Source organism: Cetorhinus maximus, chromosome 6 (genome assembly GCF_964194155.1).
Source record: "Cetorhinus maximus chromosome 6, sCetMax3.hap1.1, whole genome shotgun sequence".
In the NCBI taxonomy this organism is placed as follows: Eukaryota; Metazoa; Chordata; class Chondrichthyes; order Lamniformes; family Cetorhinidae; genus Cetorhinus; species Cetorhinus maximus.
The window spans coordinates 43311426-43335546 of NC_135884.1; the positions used below are offsets into that span (position 1 = coordinate 43311426).

The 24121-nt window shown below is 39.6% G+C and overlaps 1 protein-coding gene across 2 annotated transcripts in view; it reads right to left on the minus strand.

The window, feature by feature from the left end:
* lrig1 (leucine-rich repeats and immunoglobulin-like domains 1) overlaps positions 1-24121 on the minus strand; it is a 154188-nt gene that overhangs the window by 72645 nt on the left and 57422 nt on the right. Inside the window, exons 3-4 of one of the 2 annotated variants that reach the window (XM_078543672.1) lie at positions 23686-23760; positions 1192-1329 (exon numbers count right to left, since the gene is read on the minus strand). In XM_078543672.1, the coding sequence (XP_078399798.1) occupies positions 1192-1329; positions 23686-23760 (213 nt within the window). The remainder of the gene's footprint in view (positions 1-1191; positions 1330-23685; positions 23761-24121) is intronic. The other variant, XM_078543673.1, reaches the window with a different exon arrangement.

Below are 24121 nucleotides of genomic sequence, written 5' to 3' on the forward strand. Positions count from 1 at the left end.
TGCCATTTTCTCAATGTTTCTTGCCCCATTCTCCAGTTTTTGCCATTCATTTCATCTCTTCGGACTTTTTATGTTATACCCTTCTTAATCCCTGCTAATCCCTATCTCATCATCATTATTCTCTCACACATTTCTTTCCCACCACTATCCATATTTCATGTCCCACCTGCTGCAACTTGGGCACCCTCCAACGTACCTACCACGAGCTGCTCCATTCTCATTACCCAGGATATATTCTGTACCTCAAAACCTCAGGAGCCAACTTCACCAATGTCCACCACATTCTTATTTCCACACCACAGTGCCTCCAGAATCCCCTCAGATTACTCATTATCCAGGTTCTTCCAATCCATGACTTTGTCATAGATAAACCAACTGACAGTGCAAGCAAGCCTGTCTGAACTCTATTTTACAATGATTCGTTATCCCCCACCCCACATTCGACCATCCCCTTTAGATCACACCCTTTCCCTTTGTTCATCTGGGACAGAATCCTTGCTCCTGCGTTTTTAAATTTCTGTACTCTAAAGTCTCCCCCATGCCTCTTGTAATAATCTCATTTCTACACAGGTCTTATCCTCAGCAACTTCAACCCGCATCTAATACATCATTTACAATCTTGACACTTTAAATAACAGTGATGCTGACAAGCACTTGTGTTTGCGCTTGGCCCCAAATGAAATAGTTCAAAGATATTCCTGCAGCTTTATATAGGAAAAAAAGTGTGTTCAAAACAAAATTTTTTAAAAAGACACACTTTTAAGATGCATGTCTTACCCAAGGATACTTCAGCAGCAGTGTTATAAGTAGCACAAGTGTTTCTGGCAAATGGGACCTCAATGTTCACCATTAAGGCTCACAAATGAATAAAGGTCACTTAGTCAAAAGGATTGACAAAGAAAGCTGCCAAGAAAAGAAACGTTGTTGGCCAGGGGGAAAGAAAGAGAGCAGAAGCAGCTTTACAATATATATTCAACTCAAATTTCCTCACTAATCCAATGGCAGACTGGCAGGGGGGGGCGGGGGGCGGGCGGGAAGACATTGAAAGAAGACAAAAGAAAACAAATTAATGGCACTAATGCCTTTGTGATTCAAAAAACAAAGACTCTTTGCACTCGCCGTCACCCTTCCCTTCCCCCCCACCCCCAATTCTTGCTCATTATTCTAACAGTCATAGAACATAGTACTCACAGGTCTTTAATTTTGAGTTGACGCGGAAAGCAATTGTTTCGGATTTCAGTTATTTCATTATACGTTAGGTCCAGTGTTTCTAGGGACTCATAGAACCTCAAATGATTTGCCTCAATACTGCGGATCTTGTTGTGGTGCCTGTTAAAAATTTTAAAAAGTCACATATGAAATAAAACTTCAGCAAAATTGGAACAGTCTCTATCTTCTTCACAACAAGACGTGCTGAAACTTGCATTTTGCAAATAGCGCTACAAGTCAATTAATCTTTCTGTGCAAAGATATAAGTTATATCTTTAGTCAATCAATACATTTGTTAAATGTAGATATACCAACAGTGCTTCTCATTATTTTGATAAGAGGCCACTTATTAAACAGTATTTTTTTTTATTCAGTTACAGAATGTGCACTTCACTAGCTATGCCAGCATTTATTACCCATCCTTAATTGCCCTTCAGAAGGTGGTGGTGAGCTGCCTTCTTGAACCCCTGCAGTCTCTGTGGTGTATGCAGGTTCACTCACAGTGCTGTTAGGGAAGGAGTTCCAGCATTTTGACCCAGCGACAGTGAGGGTACAGCGATATAGTTCCAAGTCAGGATGGTGAGTGACTTGAAGGGGAACTTGCAGGTGGTGGTGTTCCCATGCATCTACTGCCCTTGCCCTTCTAGATGGTAGCGATCATGGGTTTGGAAGGTGCAACCTAAGGAGCCTTGGTGGGTTTCTGCAGTGCATCTTGTAGATGGTGTACGCTGCTGCCACTGTTCATCAGTGATTGGAGGGAGTGAATGTTTGTGGAAGGGGTGCCAATCAAGTGGGCTACTGTGTCCTGGATGGTTTCAAGCTTGGCTGCTGTTGGAGCTGCATTTATCCAGGCAAGTTAAGAATATTCCACCACACTCCCCACTTGTGCTTTGTAGATGGTGGACAGGCTTTGGGGAGTCAGGAGATGGGTTGCTCACCACAGGATTCTTAGCCTCTGACCTGCTTTTGTAGTCACAGTAGACCAGTTCAGTTTCTGGTCAATGGAAACTCCCAGGATGTTGATGGTGGGGGATTCAGTGATGGCAATGCCATTGAATGTCATGGGGCGATGGTTAGCTTCTCTCTTGTTGGAGGGTCATTGCCTGGCACTTATGTGGCACAAATGTTACTTGCCACTTTTCAGACCAAGCCTGGATATAGTCCAGGTCTTGCTGCATTTGGACATGGACTGCTTCAGCATCCAAGTAGCTGCGAATGGTGCTGAACATTGTGTAATCATCAGTGAACAACCTCGCTCTGACCTTTTGATGGAAGGTCATTGACGAAGTAGCCAAAGATGGTTGGGCTTAGGACACTATCCTGAGAAACTCCTGCAGTGATGTCCTGGAACTGAGATGATTGACCTCCAACAACCACAACCATCTATTTTCCTTTGTACTAGGTATGACTCCAACCAGCGGAGTGTTTTCCCCAATTCCCATTGGCTCCAGTTTTGCTATGGATCTTTGATGCCACACTCAGTCAAATGCTGCCTTGATGTCAAGGGCAGTCACTCTCACCTCACCTCTGAAGTTCAATTCTTATGCCCATGTTTGAACCAAGGCTGTAAAGTTAGGAACTGGATAAACTAATTGCCATGTACCATTATTATATACCAAATTCAGGACAAAACAGCATGGAAATCAGATGCACGTGTGTGGGATAAAACCTATTCGGATCTTATAGCCTCATTTGAAGTATATCAGTGCAAACACACAAATCATATTTTGGAACATTCCATAATAAACACATGAATTGGCCACTGATGCTGATGAATTGCAAATATTCCATCATGGAATGCCTTGCCCAAATATCTGAATGGAAGTGCTATTATACAAGAATTAAATCAAGGTTCGAAACAAAATCCAACAGATGGAAAATGTTGCCAGTTTTTTTAATAACTTAGAGAGCACATTTTCATTTTAACCTTCTAATCATCATAGAAAGAATGTATTTTGGTTCACCGAAAAGAAATTTGTCTCAATTCTGAAAGGATATTTGTCTCAGTTCAATCCTTTAGATAAGTTATTCGCAACAATTTAAACAAAATATATAACATCCACAAACATTAGTTTGTTACTATTATCATGAAGTAATCTGTAAAGTTATAGTCGCTTGCACACTTCATTACAGTTACAAGGAGACAAGTTCAGTTTACACTTCAGATGTACATTACTCAGACATAATTCTATATAAAATTCTAGCTTATTGCAACCATTTGGGGAAAAACCCACTTTCACACCCTACTCTGCCACCACATACTCAATGAACTTTTATTGTTGAAAGGATGACAAACTGCAATAGTTAGGATGATGTTTTGGTGGTTGCCAGGTGGTTTGTGTCATTTCAGCTGTTAGTTTTCCACATAGCAGCTGTGTTTTCAAGTCAGTGTAGTATTTCATGCCAACACCAAACATCCCTCAACGATGCCCCATGCCAGTTTTAAATGTTTTTTTTAGAAAAGAGCAAATACATACCAATTCAGAGTTGCCAAATACTTGCATTCTTGCTTTTCAGAGAATGATTTCCACTACCCATGAAGGATTTTCAGAAGACATGAGAGCTTCAGAATTAGATAAGAAAACAGAGGCTGAACAAATGAATACATTACTGTGCTCAGTAGGTCTGATCGCCGATGACATTATTGCGAGTCAAGGAATAAATGAATCTTCAGATAAATTTGAAGAGGTTCTGAAATCCTTCAAAGCATACTTTAATTTAAAGTAGTAGTAAAATTTTAGAGCACAAAGTTCGACAAGCAAGTCCAACAGCTTGGAGAACCCATCGGCTCTTTCATAAATGAATTACACAGATTGACTGAAGGCTGTGGCTATAGTGACCTTAATTTAGAGCTTATACAATGCTGTATAGTCCAACTGGTAGATGATGGTCTTTCGGACATACTACAGGCAAAAGAAGATCCAACTCTTGAAAAAGCAATCCAAATAGTCAGGCAGTCTGAAATTCACCGACACCGATCCATTTTACAAGGCGAGGTTAAGCCATGGAGCAACCACAGCTGTCCAGCTCAAAACAACAAAAGATTAGGAAGACTCCAGGCCAAGACAGACAATACTCAACCAGACCCAAACGATGGAGGGAGACCACGTCAGTGCTGTAGAGCCAGAAGACCTCACAGGCGAGAGCAATGTCCAGCAATCTCTGTACAGTGTTTCAACTGCGACCGCCTGGGACACTTTGGAAAGCTGAGCAAGTCTAAGTCAGAGGCATGTGGAGGATCCAAAAACAATCCACGACATTTAGGTACCATACCAGGAAGAAGTCCAACTGTGCTTCTTGGGTGAGACCAAGGATCCTGGCTCTCCTTTTGGAATGCTGACATCTCTGTAAATGGTCACCTCACCAATTTCAAGTTAGACACAGGAGCCAGTGTTACGGTCCTTTTAAATAAAGGAACCATGGCTGAAAGACCTCTGGCTATGAACGACAGGCAACATTATGGCCCTGGGGAATCCGGCTTCCAGTTATAGGCATGGTCTCAAAACCACTCTGGCATGGTGACAAGCAAATATTCAAAATTTTGTACATTGTTTGAAACCAATCCTTTTTTTCTCTTAAACAAGAGAAAAGTGTTGCCTGTGTTGCCCTTAACCTTCTCAAAATGGCAGAAGACGTCAAAATAACCTCTGTCGTCAACTACATGGGACTGCAAGTTTGCAAGAGATCCACTAGTGAAGAGACTCGCGACTGGGACTTCAGCTCTGTACTGTCTTTACTCTTTGCAGAGCCGTTTTGTCCAATTCCCTTGCAGAATCTCCTCTTTGGTCAGACTAGCCAAACCTACAGATAAATATCACCATAACTAAAACAGAAAACACACAAGAATGAGCAGCAACAGAACAATGAGCCCCAAGCTCAGGCTCAGTGGTTGCTGTTACACAACCCGGGAACACCATGGCAATGAGACTACAACTTGCAGCAGAAGCACACAACAGCAAGACAATGCTGAAGCAGGAGAGCAGCAACCATCAACTAACCAGAGCACACCTTGGTGAGGCACAAGGATGCACAAAAGAACAGGGTGTGGCGATGAAAACCAAACAGCAGGATGAGCTCATGGATGAGGAACATTCAATTGGAAGGGGATACACCTTCAACTCTTAGAAAAATCATGGCGGACTCCACAGAAAAAGAAAAAAAACCAACGTTCATACAATGAAGGAACGGAGTGAACACTCCCTCTGGATGGAATGGGATAAGCCCATGGTGTCCGAGCAAAGCAAATGGGCTGTTGATGAGGTAAAGTTGAACTCGCAAAAATGCAAAACACAAATCAGATGGAGACAACCAAATGCTGGAAACACACAGTACTAGGATTTCAACTCCAAGCCAACAATGCTTGCCCAAAGCAACTATGCCTACCACTCCTTCAAGCGTGACCTGAATGAGATCTGGAGAAGCTGTCAAGCCTCCAGACCATCTGAATGTATAAAATCACAGGATTGGATGGAAGGGGTAGTACAAAGATTATACTGTAAATATGTTGGCTAAAGACTTGGAGGCGTAGTATAAGGGTGTTCAGCATAGCATGGGTTAATGCAAGACTGGAGAACAGCACCACCCACAGTATGATGTAGAGACACATGACAGTAGACCACTGTAGAGAGACTGCAGTTGTCAGCAAGAAGTTAGCTCCTAGTTTGGGCTATACTTTTTACATGAGTGTATAGTTATGTGTTACCAAGAAACGCTATTGTTCAACCTTACAAGCCTCAACCTCTTCACGAGGTCTACTGAACAAATCCTTACAAGAGGAAGTACTTCTAAGTGTAGCCACAGATGTAATTTATGAAATGTGAGAGCCAATGGTGCACAGCAAGCTACTTCAAACTTGGAGGATAAATACTGGCTAGGTCACTGGTGAGATTCCCGTTTACCTTTGAAATAGTGCCATAGAAATTGTTACACCCACCTAAGAGAACACACTACATCCAACATCTGATTCAAAAGACTGAATCTCAGATAATGCAGAGCTCCCTCAGTCCTGGAGTGTCAGTCTAGATTTCTGTGCTCAAATCTCTTGGTGTAGAATCTAAGCCACAATTTTCTAACCCAGAGGCAACCCAGTGCTACCACTGAACCATGGCTGACACTCTGAAAAGGAATAGTGATATATTTGAAAAAGACTTTGTTGCGCATATCACTATAGTTGTTTATGCTTTCGGCTGGCTGCACTCCCCAACCCCCATTTAGCTCCAGCATGTGGTAGTGCGGACAGAATCAATACGCAGTTGCGAGAGAACTTAAATTTGCGACATTGCAGTGAAAGTAGAACTGATAAAGTACAACTGGCAAAAGACCAGTTCACACATGCCCAGGGTCACATTGCTTTCAAACCATAATGACTCAGCTTGAATACAATTTCCCTTCTGTTTCAGATAAAACTGAGTCAAATTTCCTACTGCTTTTTCCCCCCAAATGCAGAATAAGCAATCCCTTACCATTTACAAGGACCAGTAGTGGATCAGTAGCTGCACTCATCAGAATGTGAATTTGCAGACATAAATATGGTATGCAAGTAATAAATTGCACAATAAACTGCCACGGATACTGGCCAGGATATCTGGAGAACTTCCTATGCCTTTTAATAACTCCAAGAGATCCTATACACAAGCTGAAGACAATAAGGCTTTGGCTTAATTTCTCATCAAAAAAGATGACAGAAGATGTAGATAAGGCAGCATTTCATCACTGCACTGAAGAATCAGCCTAGATTATGCGCTCAAGTCTATGGTCTCCACAACCTTTTGAGTCTGGCAAGAGTGCAATTTAGCTAAAGTGGAACTTTGTTGTATCTGAACTACTTGAAGCTGCCAACACTAAAGTCCATTAACATTATTAACTGGACCTTACAAAAAAAAATGGTTTCACTTCCTCAAAAAGTTACCAAGAATGATCATACTCTCTTGTTTAAGTAATTTCATAAATAATTTCTATACCTCATTTTAAGGTGAAAGCTATAAAGATGATAGATTAAGTTACTTAAATTACAGTGGAACCTTTAAAACAGCATACTTTTGTAGCTTAAGTCATGGCAAGTTCATGTCCATTGCGCACACCTTGCAAATACTATGTGTCACATACATGAGGTCAGTGAGTTTCAGCTTCCACAGAAAACAAATTGAATTGCAGAATGTGATCCCAAAATGCTAATAAAAATCCTTACACCCCAATGTAATAAAAAATAATTAAAGTTTTTCAATCATTTTAGAGCAATAGCCTTGGTCACTGGCCTTTAGCTTAAGGGCTACTTCAGCTGTATGTTTTTTTTGTTGCCAGCTTGTGTCAGCTTCAGAGTTTTGTAGGTTTGCATATATAACTGGAATGGCTGAGGATACCTTTCCTCAAGCTTAAAAACCAACATGGTCTTCGAACTTGGTTGCTAATTTTAAAAAAGCCTAGATTTTTAGCCTCACTATGCTTATGTAGCAGCCAACTTGCTATTCTTTTTCACACCTGAACAAAGAAATGGAAAATGTTGCAACTGGAGGGCTAAATTAACTAAAACATTGGAAACCTAGGACCAAGAGGATGCCATTCTGCTCATAATAATTTTGTTAGCCATGGCAACGTCACATTTTTAAAATACCAATCCCTTGCCTTTTCTTCATCCTTCCTAATTCTCAGCCATTTCAACTGATATATTCCAGATGCTCATAACCTTGTGTGATGACCCTTCATAAACAGCATAACTCATCCACCTGGCCTCTGGTTACACCTTCCTGACACTATATTTCCACATAACCAACTCACTCCAGATTTGAGACCTAATAAATTTCCCAATAGCCAACATGAGAATGGGATCCTAAAACATGAACAAAGGAGTATGCTGCTTTGTAAAATAGAACTGATAATGGCCCAAAAATATATACACAAGATTCTTTCCCTATTCAGTGAATTATCAACTGGGTACAGGTGCAGAGCAAAAACATAAGCAAAAAGAGACACACATGCAGGCCAGGGGGTTTAAAAAAAAGAAAGCCCTTGTGATGGTTTAATAGGCTGGAAGTCGGAAGAAGGAGAAAGACAGCCGAGCAGTTTTAGAGTGGGTAATGAATAGGAAAGAAATCTTGCAGGCCGGAAGAATGAATGAATTTTCAGTTCTGTTGTTAAAGATACAGCATGCAGACATTGTCACAATGAAGTAATGCCTTAACTGTAGCACTCTATTAAAACAGTAATAACAAGTGAAGAGGGCTCTCAGTAGAGGGCATATCTCTGCCACGCTGTGTTAACTCAACATTACTACAATTATGTAGCTCTTCCTTGAGGCTTTTCCCTACCTGGTTGATGTTCTGTAACAACAAAACTAAAAAAAAAAAAAATTTTTTGAGAGCTTCCAACTCGCTGAGGCAGCTTCAGGCCAATCCACAACCAGCAACCTGCTCTGAAAGCTCTGCTCACATTTTGACAGTGGTGACAATTTACATCACAGCAGCTGAGACAATCTACAACATTCCATAAAATAACTCTCAACATGCTAAAAAAAGAAAGCAAATTTGACATCTCCTAATGTTAACGGATCCTTTTAAAAACATTCCAGAATCTGGATCTGCATCTTTGCCAAAATCTAATCAGTTTTTCCTTGGACCATACCCTGTGTACCAAGTTTTGTTGAAATCCATCTATTCGTCTTGGGATATACTGTTTACAAACAGACTAACAAACAGGGGCAAAAGCATTACTTCCACCTACCTTCAGTGGCAGAGATAAAATGTGCATGCACATTAAAATTTAAAACTGTGGAACACCAAGCAATTGTTTTTTTTCCTTTATCAAAAGTTAGTTCTTTCATATGGCCATGAGTTTAAATAGCCTTTATTAAAAAAGACTTCAATAAGATCCATAATACATTTTAGTGAAAGCCAAGAATTTTGCCAGAAGATGATTACTGAGGAACAGAGATCTGACAAACAAATTTGAAGTCTGCAAACAAAATTAACATTGAAACAGGAAGCTTTCAAATTTACTGTCTTGCGCAAATTGATAGTATAAGAAAGTTTATTCCATATGATTTGACCCTAAAATGTTGGCTTTGAAGTTGCAAATGTGATCTGATTCCACTCTACCCAAGATTGCAGCCCAGCATTCCTTCATTTCGATCATCAAGCACACTTCAGTTATGGTTAGCAACTCTTGCAAACTACTTCATAATCAGAAGATAGATAGATTCTTTATACAAACTGCTCATCCAGTTGAATATCCTATTACTTTCATTATTCTTCACTTTAATATTCTCCATCCAAAAGGAAAAAAATCTTCACCTTCGTGGAAACAAAATTAATAACAAAAGCAAGAGGAAACAACACTGAATATGTATCTATCCAGCTAATTAATTATCAGATGCTCAATTCTAGTATTTTCTTCTTCAAAGATTTTTACCTCTAATGGATACATCCTAAAACAGTCTCAGATTAGATCCCTCAATCTTGCAATTAATGTATAATTAAGCTTTTATTTTTTGAGCACTGCAGAGATGAAATTTAGAACCACATTTGAAAAAGGAAATGTGTGCATCTACAAACCAAAAAAAAAACACCAAAGGAAAATACTATACATGATCTTGGCTTTTTTCTCTTTTCCGCTATCAAAAATAATACAGGCAGAACATTTGTGATTTTTCTCTCCACAGATGCTACCCAACCTGATTTTTTTTTTTCCCCCCAGCATTTTGTTTTTATTTCATGTTTCCAGCATCCACAGTGTTTGGTTTTGGAACAACAAACTACTTGAATAACTATCTTGAATTGATTAGCAACACGGCATTCTTTAATGATGCTAGCTCCGCTAGTGGGTTGCAAGGCCGTCATACAAAGAGAAGTATTCAGTTTGCCATATGATTCACCTTTACAAGTTGAAACTATTAATGGCTGTTCAACCTAAAAGGTTTAAGGTAAAACAGTCAGATTACAATAATTAGAATACAAGTGCATACACTTCATTATGTTCATGAAAGCACTTACCTTTTTTAAAGTCTAGGTTTGCAAGTTTAAAAACAATTACCTCCATCCCATAAACAAGGGTGTCTGCAAGTAGTAAAAATGCAACTCTCCCGATTTAAAATTAGTACAGAAACTTCTGTATAACTTATGCTGACATCTTTAACTAATACCTGCTTGCTAATGTGTAAACTGGACCTCGATTTTGACATACGTTAAATGGAGGTAAACTGACCTGTTAGTAAGATTACAAGAAGCAAAACGCTCTCAGTTGGATAGTGAACATCTCAAAATATGGAGTTTCAGGTTAATACAGATCTGCAATTCTGTTTTAATATCCAATTTCATAACTGCTTGTCAAAATGAGCGAGGCAATGTTCCAGAGTGAGTGGTTCTGCAATTTTTTTCCCTCCATCAGTGAACACCTGGCTTTCATTCTGCATCACCTTCTCCCTTTCTCTGCCCAGATGCCATGTACATTTTATACTATGTTAGATTTATATTTGTTAATCTCTTTTAAGCAATTGCACCACTTAAATTTGATATATTTCCTTGACTCTCAAGATTTTGGTTTGCACTTCAAAACAGTTGCTCAAGATACATGCAAAGAATATATCACATCACTGAAGGCCATGTGAAACACAGTCTAGCTGGAGGAAGCCAATATCAGAAGGGTGAGTTGGATGAGTAGAACCAAGATTCCAGCATTGTAGCATTGTCTAGTCCTTAAGAAATTATGCTAACTTCTTGTGATGACTCCCTCTTGCGAGTCATCCCAATTCCCACAAGTGCCAATGGTGTTTTGGAAGTGATAATCTTGTAACTTTGCAATTTTAGAATTCTTTTTTATTCATTCATGGGATGTGGGTGTCACTGGCTAGGCCAGCACTTATTGCCCATCCCTAATGGCCCTTGAGAAGGTGATGAGCTGCCTTCTTGAACCGCTGCAGTCCCTATGGTGTAGGTACACCCACAGTGCTCTTCGGGAGGGAGTTCCAGGTTTTTGGCTAAGCTGCAGTGAAGGTACGGCAATATAGTTCCAAGTCAGGATAGTGAGTGGCTTGGAGGGGAGCACTAGCACCTGGAAGTTCCCATGTGTCTGCTGCCCTTGTCCTTCTAGATGGTAGTGGTCATGGGTTTGGAAGGTGCTATCTAAGGAGCCTTGGTGAGTCCCTGCAGTGCATCTTGCAGATGGTACACATTGCTGCCACTGTGCATTGGTGGTGAGGAAATGAATGTTTGCCAATGGGGTACTCAAGCAGGCTTTGTTCTGGATGGGGTCAAGCTCGAGCTGTTGGAGCTGCACTCATCCAGGCACACTTAAAACCAAATCCCAAACCTACTTTCTTCAATACTTGCACAGCCTACAGAACAAACAAAACCTATGAATGGATGATTCTATTAATATTTACTGAACAAATTAAAACACCTGGGTTTCAACTTTTTAATATTTGTTCAAGGATGAATCCGAAAAACCTTCAAATCTTGTTGAATAATATAAACAGAAATCATGTACTGTACCAAATAGGAGGGTTTTAATGCCAAATAGAAGGACTTATTACCAAAAGGAAGAGTTATGAAATATCAAAATTATTAAATGTTTCAAGCAAACAAAAACTATCAAGTCTTTAGTCAAGGCTTTGTTAAAAACACCTATCCTGGTTACATAAATTTTTTAATGAACATATTTAAAAAGTTAATTCTCAAAAATACTGAGAAAGAGAAAAAGAAAATAATTTTAAAGTTATAATTTTTCTTCAAGCGTGTGTGAAAAGCTTTAGAGCTACGCATGTTAATCACTGTTGTGCCCTTCGACCTCAAGATGTGCCCTGTTCTAATGTCAATGAGTTCACAAATTTGAGCAGGAAGATCTCAAATCTGCAAGACAAATAGTCTTATTAGGTATATCAAAGCATAGCGTTTTTAATAAACAGTTATTACAAGAAGCACAGCTGAAGGATGCTGTTCAACTTTCTTACATTATCCATCCAAAAAAACTCACCCATTGCTCTTAAAATGCATTGTGAATAAATCTAAAGGTTCTTTACTATTCAGAAGACCACAAGTATTGATCACTTTTTGTATTGGGCTCTTCGAAGACTGGTTTTAAATCATATTTACAAATGTTTTAGCCTTCTTGTTCCACGATGGATTCTTGCTTTTACCTTTGTTACATTAAAGCTCATACAGTACATGCTCAAACAGTACTCCATTCTTCACTACAGACATCATTATTCTGCTAAGTCCGTTTTTATTCTTTAAAGGAACGTGAGAACCACTAGCAAGGCTAGCATTTGTTGCCCATCCCTAATTGCCCTTGAGTAGGTGGTGGTGAGTGCTACATTTCATCTAGTATCCTCTTGCTGAAAATAGAAACCAACTCTCCCAATGATTAATTTTTGTCAGGGCAGGGGCATTTGTGCCACAGAGCAGAAATGTCCCAGGTACAATCATTGGTCTGTATTTGCTAGGGCAGTGCAGGAAAATAAATGCTTCAGCATGCAAAACTAGGGTTCCAATCCCAAATACTGTCCAACAAACACACCGATGAATGTGCACATATGGACACTGGGTGAGGACAGTTGGAGATGGGCAATAAATGCTGGCCTTGCCAGCAATGTCCACATGCCAGGAGTTAAATAAAAGAAAGCAAATGTCCACCCTCAAACAAAGGAAAACAAAACTAATGCTCAGATGCCCTCACTGAGTGGAAGGACCACTTTGGAACATTTTATCACAGCCTCTCTTAAAAGGGATTTCTACCTTCAAATATTTGGGCCCATTCCACCAGTGTGTGAAGGATACAATATAAAGAACTCATTTTTTAACTGGAAGGGCCATTTCACAAAAGAAAATTGTTGCTCAAATTACTGGCCATATTTACTAAAAACTCTGTAGATTAAAAAGCATTAGTATAACAGTCTGTAGGATGATACCGAGTCCAGGACTGAAAAATCAGTCTCAGCCCTGGACTCAGTATCATCCTACACGTCTGGCAGTGTAAATGCTATCCACCTGCACTCTATTGTTATTCCTGTGAAATTTCACACTAGCTGTAGTCTCAACTTCTGCTTTCTGTCTGCATTCAATACAGCAACACCAAATAAAATGCTACAAATAATTAAAGCCAGCTGTACATTTGCCGTAACACTATTGTGTGAGGAGGTCTGCCCCATCACCCACTCCACCTTCCACCTCAGGATTCTGGAAATTACCTCCAATAAACTCAAATTCATCCTCAGACTCGAGATGCAATTTTATATTTTTTAAAAAGATGTAAAAGGATAGTAGACTCGTACACTATTCTGAAGCCAACATTTTTCTTAAAAAGCCAAGGTAGGAAGCTTTTCTTAATACTACCTTAGCCTCACTTAAAATTGCTTTTCTCCATCAGACATCTCTTTCAAAAGCACTGAGAGTTCAATTATAGCTCTTGTAACAATCTTTCAGATACCAAGGTAGATTCTTACCATTTGATGAATTCTGCCTCTTTTCTCATCTCCGCTACCCCACACTGAAAGGCACCAAATAACACACTTAACAGTAAAGTGCTGCACAAAGGAAATTGAGGAATACTGATAATGTGTCATTTCAAACTCTTCCTCATGCTAACAGGACTACCACCAGCTGAAAATGAAGGTTCCAAAGCACACACCATCAGAACACCTCACAGCTTTTTAGCAGTGCAAGTGGAACCAATCTTACACAATTAGCTGGGAAAAAAAGATCAGTAATTTCATGATTGATTAACCTGTCAAATTTATGCAGAATACATGACTGTATCCAGCTGTGAATTGGTGTGATGAACCAAACAGATTGCAACCAATAATTTCACACATGCTGAAAAAATCTTCCTAAAATCACAGCAATGTGAGAAACATTTTTCTGTGATACTCTTTCGAGTTATCAACAGTCACAGATTGCAACTCTTTTGAGTACAATCACAGTTCTTGGTTTCCGGGAGTGGGACATGAACCCACAACCCTCTGATTCAAAGGTGAGGGTGCTATGAACTGAGCCACAGCTGACACCTCATTTTTCTGTGATGGTGCACGGCCTGGGGTGATCAATTCTTTCACAACATCAAATGTCAGTGAAAATGGTGGTTGATTTTTTTTAAATTAATACTACTATGAAATTGCAGCAAAAGCAATAGTCAATGCTCAGCAAGGATGGATAATGGAAAAAAACAAACTGGTCATTTGGAGCTTCACCTTCCCACTCTCCATCACCCCAGATCTCTGATTCTCTTCCTTGACAGTTACTTACGGATTTGTGCTCAATCCCCAGGATAGCATCTATATATTTGCAACTATTGAAGTACTTAAAAGGTGCCAATATTGAATCAATTGATTTTCACAGCCTTGTTGCTTTAAGTGGATCGCTGCCCAGGAGCCAAAGATTATACTGAGAAGGATGAGAAAGGTTTTTGAATCTATGTATTAGCTCAATAGGCTGGATACAGAAAAACTGCTTCCATGCGTAGCTGCAAGGTAGAAAGAGTGGGAACATGTTCATGTCACATGCAAACACCATCATTGACTGTTAGGGTCAAATTGCTTTTTTCTTTGTCTTGTGCATGGAATATAAAACTGGCCATGCAAGCTAAGTCAATGAACATGCTACACCATTGTAACTGTTTATTCTTCCTTGCTACAGCTGAGCAGAGATGGTGGCATATTGGTAATGTCACTGGACTTGCAATCTAGAGGCCCAAGCTAATGCTCTGGAGGAATGGGTTCAAATCCCACCATAGCAGCTGGTGGAATTTAAATGCAAATTAATTTTTAAAAATCTGGAATTGAAGGCTACTAAATCTGGTTCCTTTAAGGACGGAAATCTGCTGTCCTCACCTGGCCTGGCCTACATGTGACTCCAGACCCACAGCAAGGTGATTGACTCTTAACTGCTTACAAGGAAATTAGGGATGGGCGACAAATGTTGGCCTGGCCTTGTCAGCTGTAAGAATAAAAAAAGCGACAGAGCAGCAGACAAAGGAAACAGCACTAAGGTGGAAACTGAACGAGAGGTTGAGGAAGCAGTTGTGTCCCTTGTGGGGGTGAGGAGTAGGGGAGGCAGAAGTGGCACAGGCATGCCTTTGCCCATATTACATGGAGGGTGCTGACATGACCTCACATCCCATAAAGCTTCGCCCTATCAAACTATGGCCTCCTTCCCAATCCGTATCGACAGACCACTCTCCCACCACTACAAAAACTGAGGTGGGAAAAGCACAGTGGACTGATTCTGACCCATCAGCAGGGCATCAAGAAGCACTGGTAGGGGGCGGGAGTGGGAAGATGCACTATACACCCACCCCCCGCCCCCATCCTCCAACCCAGTCCCTTGTGAGCGCAGGTCTATGTTGGCACCTGTGTGATGAGTACCATAAGGGTTCCCCACCTGTGAATGAGGAAGATGCAGCAGCACTGCAGATATCTGCAACATTGGGGTCCAGGTGACATTCTTCTGTGGCAGGCTGGATGTGATTAGGCAAAAGCTGAACAACCTGTCAGGAGCTCAACTAACTGCTATTGAGCCCACAGCCATCCTGCTGCTGACATCCTTGCTACCATACTGCAGCAACAGTCGTTGTGTAACCACAATCACCCAATTTATTAGCTTGGGCAAGGCAGTCTGTGCAGATACCCTAGCAAATAATGGCATAACTCACTTCATTACTTCCTGGAACATTTAAATATTGAAAGGCAGTCGCCAATCTCCTATTAGGAATAACTTCATATACTACAAGGCAAAACCCAATCCCTACTGCTAGTCATTCATCACCACATTTTCACTGTCACCTAAAGAAAACCAGCAACTCCTCTTTGAAGCCATCAATCTCTTCATAATTGGTCAAGAAATTGATAGTGTGCTTCAGTTTCTCATACTCTCCAAGATGCAATGCTTCATCTATCATGTCAGCAAAGAGTCAAGAAACTTGTCCAAGGCAGGTTGAAAGGAGCAGTGGCTGGGCTTCAAATTGCAATCTTCTAGCCAGAAATACCATTATTGCCAGAAAAATTTAGATTTTCTTAAATTTTAAGACACAATTTCAAAACAGGTTTCATTTTAATAAGACAGTGAAATGGATTGAAAATTAGCATTTTTCAGAGGGTAAAAACTCTAACAATAATTTATCATGAACATTTACAGCCGGAAAATAGCATTTTAAGTACAAGATGAAATTTCAAGCTATTCAAATCTTTTCACCTAGTCAAAATAGAATGTAAACTTTTTAACTGCTTCAACTGAGCATTCCTTCCTAAACACAGCAACAACCACAGAGTAATTCTAAGGCCATCCAAAGGAATTATAATTCTCAACTTGCACAATTTTGTTTTCTCCATTTGTACTAAAGCATGCAAAGAATGTTATTTAACTGTGTGGCAGTCTTCAGTACATTTAATCTTTAAAGTCAACCTGAGAGCTAATGTAACCAACTGCATTGAATCGAGCACATGCAACATCTGCATCAGTTTAATTATAGCCTAATTAGAATAGTTAGTTATTTTTAAAAATGGAATAAGCTTATCTTAGATTGCTTTAAAGAGCAGAGTTTTGGGTTTCACTAACTGTTACACAGTAGCTATCATTTGAGCATTTTCACAATCTAAAGTCATATGATTTGAATCATTGTCAGAGATACCCAAAGTTGAAATACTGACAAGTACATCTTCCCAAATATTATACATGCAACTCGGATATTAGAACTTTGATATGTTAAAGGTTTCCTATGGCTAGTGAGAGCATGTTCCACATGGTAGGATACTAAGCTACAAAGAGGATAGTGTCAGTTTCACAATAGGTTTTGCAGAATCAATTTCAGTCAGGCAGTAAGGATGCTACAGATAACCTCAGCAGTCTCAAACCAAAGAGGGAGAAAAAAGAAAAGTAAATATAGTGTTCCCACTCCTGGTTACTATTCAGCAATTTCTCCTACTAAAAGCATTAGGTGGGCATTAGACAAGAAAGGAAATAAGCTGACCTACCATCCTGACTCAAGAAATGTTACCATGCATTAGCATGAAGTTGATAAGTTTAAAAAAATAGTGCTTCCATGAATGCAATTTTAAATTCACAAATTTTCACCTGATTTTAACTACACACTGCTAGGAAGTAATTCGATCAGATAAGTACTAAGTGATTTTGGAATGGCACATAGCTCAAGATATATCTTTCCGCAGATACATCCATTTAATATACCAATTTGTGTTAACATTTTATTTCGATAAATTTATATACCAATTTTTAATCTGAAGACTTGTTTAATTTAATTTTGGATTGCCAAAGTTCAAAGCTTGGGAGCCATTATTTTAAACCAGAGAGTTAAATCAGCCAGTAAATTATAGTATTTCACTCAAAAGGTGCTAACAGGTAGAGATAAACATTGGCAAAACCGATACCTGTAAACTTACTCCTTTACAGTGCTAATCAAACTATTTTTAGGAAAGAAGGAACTTACATTAATGTAGCACATTGTTCTCTCAGGTGTCCTGATGCTCTTTATAATTCAACTAATCCATTTTGAAACTGTAATCACTATCTTGTGGCAGCTAATTTGCACATAGCAAGATCCCACAAACAGCATGAGATGAATGGCCAGTTAGCCCATTTCTTGGTTGAGGGATGAATATTGGCTTCCTCAGCAACGTACTGAATATGCCAAAATCCCAGATTAGAGTTTGAATCCACAACTGAGTTAGAGTGCTCACAATTGTGCAAAACATACAAGCAAAAGCATTGTAGACTCATTAAGAAGTTGATGAACTTGTCTTCAACAGCTATGATAAACATTCATCTAGCACAATGTTCAGAAAAGCAACAATGTTATTCAATTCAAACAGTAAGTGTACGCTTTTGGTTACAAACTGAATTTACAGAAAAAGAAACACGGGTTAAAAATATAACAATAAAACGTTTAGAAGTCTGAGTCCTTAATTACCTAAGCTAAATGAAGTGGCAAAGATTTGTAAAAATGTGAAATCTGTCTCCAATCTGCCATAAGCATACCTACTTCCAGTTTAACTGCAACAAGTTTAGGGTCAATTACCTTGCACTGGAGAGGTGGGTCAGCGATTATACTATTTAAATGAGGCTCCATGCCTTAAATTTAAATGGCTACCGAAATCTAAGAGTTGCAGGCAGTATTTCTCAGGACTCAGGAAATATTGCAGTAAAAATGGAGGCAGACATAAGAGCTAGGAGCAGGAGTAGGCAATACAGTCCCTCGAGCCTCCCCGCCATTCATTACGATCATGGCTGATCTAATTTCGGCCTCAACTCCAATTTCCCACCCTCTCCCCGTAACCTTTCAACCCATTATTAATTAAAAATCTGTATCTCCTTAAATTTATTCAGCGTCCCAGCATCCACTGCACTCTGAGGTAGTGAATTCCATAGATTCACAACCCTTTGAGAAAAGTAATTCCTCCTCTGATTTAAATCTACCACCCCTTAGCCTAAAGTTATGGCCTCTCGTTCTAGAATGCCCCACAAGGGGAAACATCCGCTCCACGTTTCCTTTGTCTATACCCTTTAGCATCTTATATACCTCAATTAGATCTCCTCTCATCCTTCTAAACTCTAGCAAGTATAGGCCTAAACTACTCAATCTCTCCTCATAAGACAAGCCCTGCATCTCTGGAATCAATCTAGTGAACCTCCTCTGAACCACCTCCAGTGCAACTACATCTTTCCTCAAGTAAGGGGACCAAAACTGTGCACAGTACTCCAGGTACGGTCTCACTAATGCCTTGTACAATTGTAACAACACTTCCCTATGTTTATACTCTATTCCTTTAGCAATAAATGCCAAAATTCCATTTGCCTTCCTATTACCTGCTGTACCTGCGTACTAGCTTTCAGCGATTCATGCACGAGGACACCCAGGTCCCTCTGCACCGGAGCATTCTAAAGTTTCTCTCCATTTAAATAATAAGTTGCCTTTTTATTCTTCTGACCAAAATGGATGACCTCACACTTGTCCACGTTAAACTCCATCTGCCAAATTTTGGCCCAGTCACCTAACCTGTCCATATCCATTTGTAAATTTCTTATTTCTTCATTGCAACTTACTTTCCCACCTATTTTGGTGTCATCTGCAAATTTAGCTATAGTACCTTCTATCCCTGAATCCAAGTCATTAATATAGATTGTAAATAGTTGGGACCCAAGGACCAAACCCTGTGGCACCCTACTTGTTACAGCTTGCCATCCAGGAAAAGACCCATTTATCCTGACTCTCTGCTTTCTGTTGGTTATCCAATCCTCTCTCCAAGCTAATATATTACCCCTAACTCCGTGTGATCTTATCTTGTGTATTAATCTTTTGCGTGGCACCTTATCAAAGGCCTTCTGGAAGTCCAGATATATTATATCTACAGGATCCCCATTATCCATTTTGATTGTCACATCTTCAAAGAACTCTAGCAAATTAGTCAAACGTGATTTACTCTTCATAAAACCATGCTGACTCTGATGGATTGCATTTTGACTTTCCAAATGCCCCATTACTACTTCCTTAATAATGGATTCCAACAATTTCCCAACGACAGACGTTAAACTAACTGGCTTATAGTTTCCTACTTTCTGCCTCCCCACCTTTTTGAATAAGGGCGTTACATTAGCATTTTTCCAATCCACTGGAACCTTCCCAGAATCCATGGAATTTTGGAATATTATAGCCAATGCATCCAGTATCTCCGTTGCCACTTCCTTTAAGACCCTGGGATGTAGGCCATCAGGTCCTGGGGACTTATCACCCTTTAATCCCAATAGTTTGCTCAGTACTTTTTCTCTAGTAATGGTGATTGTTCTAAGTTCCTCCTTCTCTATATCCTCTGCACTACCTGTTACTATTGGGGTGGTACTAGTGTCTTCCACTGTGAAAACTGAGGCAAAATATTGATTAAGCGTCACTGCCATTTCTGTGTTCCCCATTATTAACTCCCCAGTCTTGTCCTCCAAGGGACCAACATTCACTTTAGCTACTCTCTTTCCTTTTATATACCTGTAGAAGCTTTTGCTTTCAGCTTATACATTTTGTGCTAGTTTTCTTTGAGAAGTTACCTTTGCTCTTTTTATTATTTTTTTAGTAACCCTTTGTTGATCTTTAAAAGTTTCCCAATCTTCCAGCCTGCCACTGACCTTTGCAATTTGGTATGCCTTAGTTTTTGCTTTTGTTATCTTTAACTTCCTTGCTTAGCCATGGATGCTTTTGCCCCCTCTTACCATCTTTCTTCCTCATTGGGTTATATTTCGCTTGGGAGGAATTGAATATCTCCTTAAACATCTGCCACTGTTCATCAACTGTCCTACCTTGTAGTCTACCTGCCCAGCCCACTGGGGCCAAATCTGCCCTCATACCTATGTAGTTACCTTTGTTTAACTCCAAAACACTAGTATGGGACTCAAGTTTCTCGCTCTCAAACTGAACTTGAAATTCTAGCATGCTATGATCACTCTTCCCTAGAGGATCCTTTACTATGAGATTAATTAATCCCATCTCATTACACAAAACCAAATCCAGAATAGCCTGCTCCCTGCTTGGTTCCACAGCATATTGCTCCAAGAAACAATCTCTAATACACTCTATGAACTCTCCCTCAAGGCTACCCTTGCCAATTTGATTAGTCCTGTCTATATGCATATTAAAATCACCTATGATTATTGCCTTGCCTTTCTTACATGCTCCCAGTATTCCTGGTTTATATTGTGCTCTACTGCTGAACTACTGTTTGGGGACCTATAGATTACTCCCACCAGGGACTTCTTTCCCTTGCTATTTCTTATTTCTACCAGATTGACTCTACGTCTTGCTCTCCAGTGCCTATATCATTCCTCACTATAGCACTGATCTCTTCCTTTACTAACAAAGCTACACCACCTCCTTTTCTTTCCTGCCTATCCTTCCGAAACACTGAGTACCCTTTGATATTCGACTTCCAAACCTGTTCTCCCTGAAACCACGTCTCAGTAATCGCCACCAAATCATACCTATTTATCTCTATTTGCGCTGTTAACTCATTAGTTTTATTCCGAATGCTACGTGCATTCAGATACAAAGCCTTTAAGTTTGCCCTTTTGTCAATTTTCCCTACTCTTATATGATTCTTTGCTGCAATGTGGCATTCACACACATTGTCCCTTCCTTTCACTCATTCGTTTCACTTCATTCTCCAGCACTATTTTGGGACAGGAGGAGCAGAAGTACTTCCCCCCAGGCTCCTCAAGCAGATCTACTGCAGTCTATCCTTCCACACAATATCATGATGCTCTGAGCATATCAACCCCCGAGCTTCTGCTGCCTTGAAAAACAGGCTTTCCCACTCAGTAGGCATCCAAACTCTCAGTCTAGTCAGCTTCCAGATGGAAGCAGTAAAAAAAATTCTAATGAAGTCTTCTGTTAAATTTATCAAAATTTCCTTATCCTTGTCCCATCAACTGACACATACACCTGCTCTATCCCTGTAAATATCAAGGCTTATGTTTCCTGCCTAATAAAGTGCACCAAGACTACCACTGATGGTGATTAATGAATAGCGGTTGTGGCAAAGACAACTTGGACCATTTCTCCCCATATGGCTGAAAGAGAAGTAAATTATGGAAACAACACATTACACCTGAATATTAAAGATGCACCACAGGCAGCAAGATTAATTGAGAATTTTTTTTTTTTAAACCTGCATCTGTACAGGGCCTTTCACAAATATTTTAACCTACTCCACATGAGTACAGATTGTGCGGTAATAGGGGAATTAGTCGAGTTGACTGAAAGCACAGAATTTGAAATGTCTTTTAAAAAAATTAGGCGTGGGGTGTGAGGTGGGGTGGGGGGAGGGGAGAGACGAGGGAAGAGGAGTTGCAACAGGTTGGATGTATGTCTGCCACCTCCAAAATCAAGGCTTAAATTCAACCCAGACTGCAGAGGTCAAATTCCCTTGGCTGTAAGAGCCCAATTTTAAATGGATTGGGCAGTCTCAATATATTTTTAGTACAGTCACCAGCTCAAAATTGGTCCCAACTTCGCACTAATTAAAAACCTCAATGCTCAAAGAATGGCTGGAAAGAAATGGAAAAAAATGTTACATTACAGCAGATCATATTCTTGAGAGTGGGACTGAGGTAAATTGTGGGAAAGAGTGGAAAAGAATTACAATGACTCTGGACATGGCTTCAGATACCCTGTCAGGTAAACAGAGTAGATGGTTGAAATGTTAAAAATTCCATTTCCCTACCCAAAACATCTACAACCTAGAGGACAAAAAATTTCAAATCCTCACGGAAAGAGGTTTGGGGAGGAAGCTCCAGTGAGTAAATCTAAATAGCTGAAAGCTCTTCAGAGAAAAGCGAATACATATCATTCTGCGATCAGTCACCGAAAGGTTAAACAAAAGGCAGGGTTCTTGGCAGTTTTGGCTTCAGAAACTAGAAACTATGCCAAAATAAATCTGATTTGAAAATTACATCAGCAGCATTTTTATCAATAGGCTTGTTGTGCCAAACCGTCTTTGCTGCCTTGATTTAATTAAACTTTTCAAAAGTAAATACAGGTGAGCAGAGGAGATTAGCACACCTACATAGGTGTTAGTTTAACTGAAGTCCACAGCTTAATGCAAATATGAAGTAAGCTTGGCCAATGCTTGTCCACACCCCAAACTGCTCAAGAGCTGTTAGACACAGCTAGAAGTTCTCTGTCTAATGTATCCACTGTGTACACCAACACAGAATACTGACAGACTTGGCTATCATTTCTTTTGCAACCGGCGCTCTCTCAAATTTTTAAAATTGATTTGTAACTAGCATGCTCAAGCGCTATGAAGAAAGAGATAACAAACTTGCGACAATAAGTATTTCACCAAATTCAAACAGCAATCAAATCCAAAGCTAACCATTAAAATAACCACAAAATACAACATAACAATTCAACCACCCTACCGATCTGATACAAAAACAGAGAACAAGTAGTGTATTTTTCAGATATTGCAGCCACACTAAAGCTAATACTCCAGGCACACTACAAGTAAGTGGACTACACCTAATGACTCAACCACCTCAGCAAGTCGACCACTTTTGATCAGTCCCTTAAGTGGTAGCTTAATGAGCTTTTACTACAAGAATGCCTGTCAAAACAGCTTAATATATAACATGCACACATAGATTGGCATAGAACCACAGAAGAAAATCAGGTCATATACATCAGACCATGTATAAATGCAATAATCAGTATAAAATAAATCATTTGCAAAAAATCCTTAAAAGAATCAAAGAACATTTGACTTCGCTTCCTGATGAGAAAAAGTTTTCCATGTGCCATGATTCTGATAAAATAAAAGCCATTTATTTCAATTTCTAAAGTTGACATTGCCATTTAAAGTGTAGCAATACAATGAATAATTGAAAACTTCAGTAATGTTCCAGCATAACCATCTCTGTTTCATAGGAGGTTATAAATTAACTTAGAAACAGGACCTCAAAACACACTGAGCACAGATGAACTACAGAAATAACTCACAAGTAGAGAAATACAAGGCGGGCTGAAGCGGATCCTATCTCAGGAATTGCAGTCAACTCATTATGGTCAAGTCGTCTGTAAGAGAAAGTAAACAAAACCCATGATGTTGCTCGCTCTTTATGCCTTTCACTGTACAAGTAATACCTCAATATTAAGCCATGTAATATACAGCCCTACTTAATTGCTGTTCCATAACATTCCTTCTCCAATTTCCTCCTCTTCACTTTCAAATAAGGGTTCAAAAGAATGCATTACTTAGAATATCAGTAAATTCAGAAATGTAATTTTTTCCACTTTATTATTTTATTAAACAAAAAAAATGCTGATCATGGGGTGCTGGTGGTGTTGGAGGGGAGGGGTGGAAAAGGAGAACAATGGGAAAATGTGTTAGGGTTTTGCTGACAGATGAGAGGTGGCAAAGTGCAAAGTGCTTTGG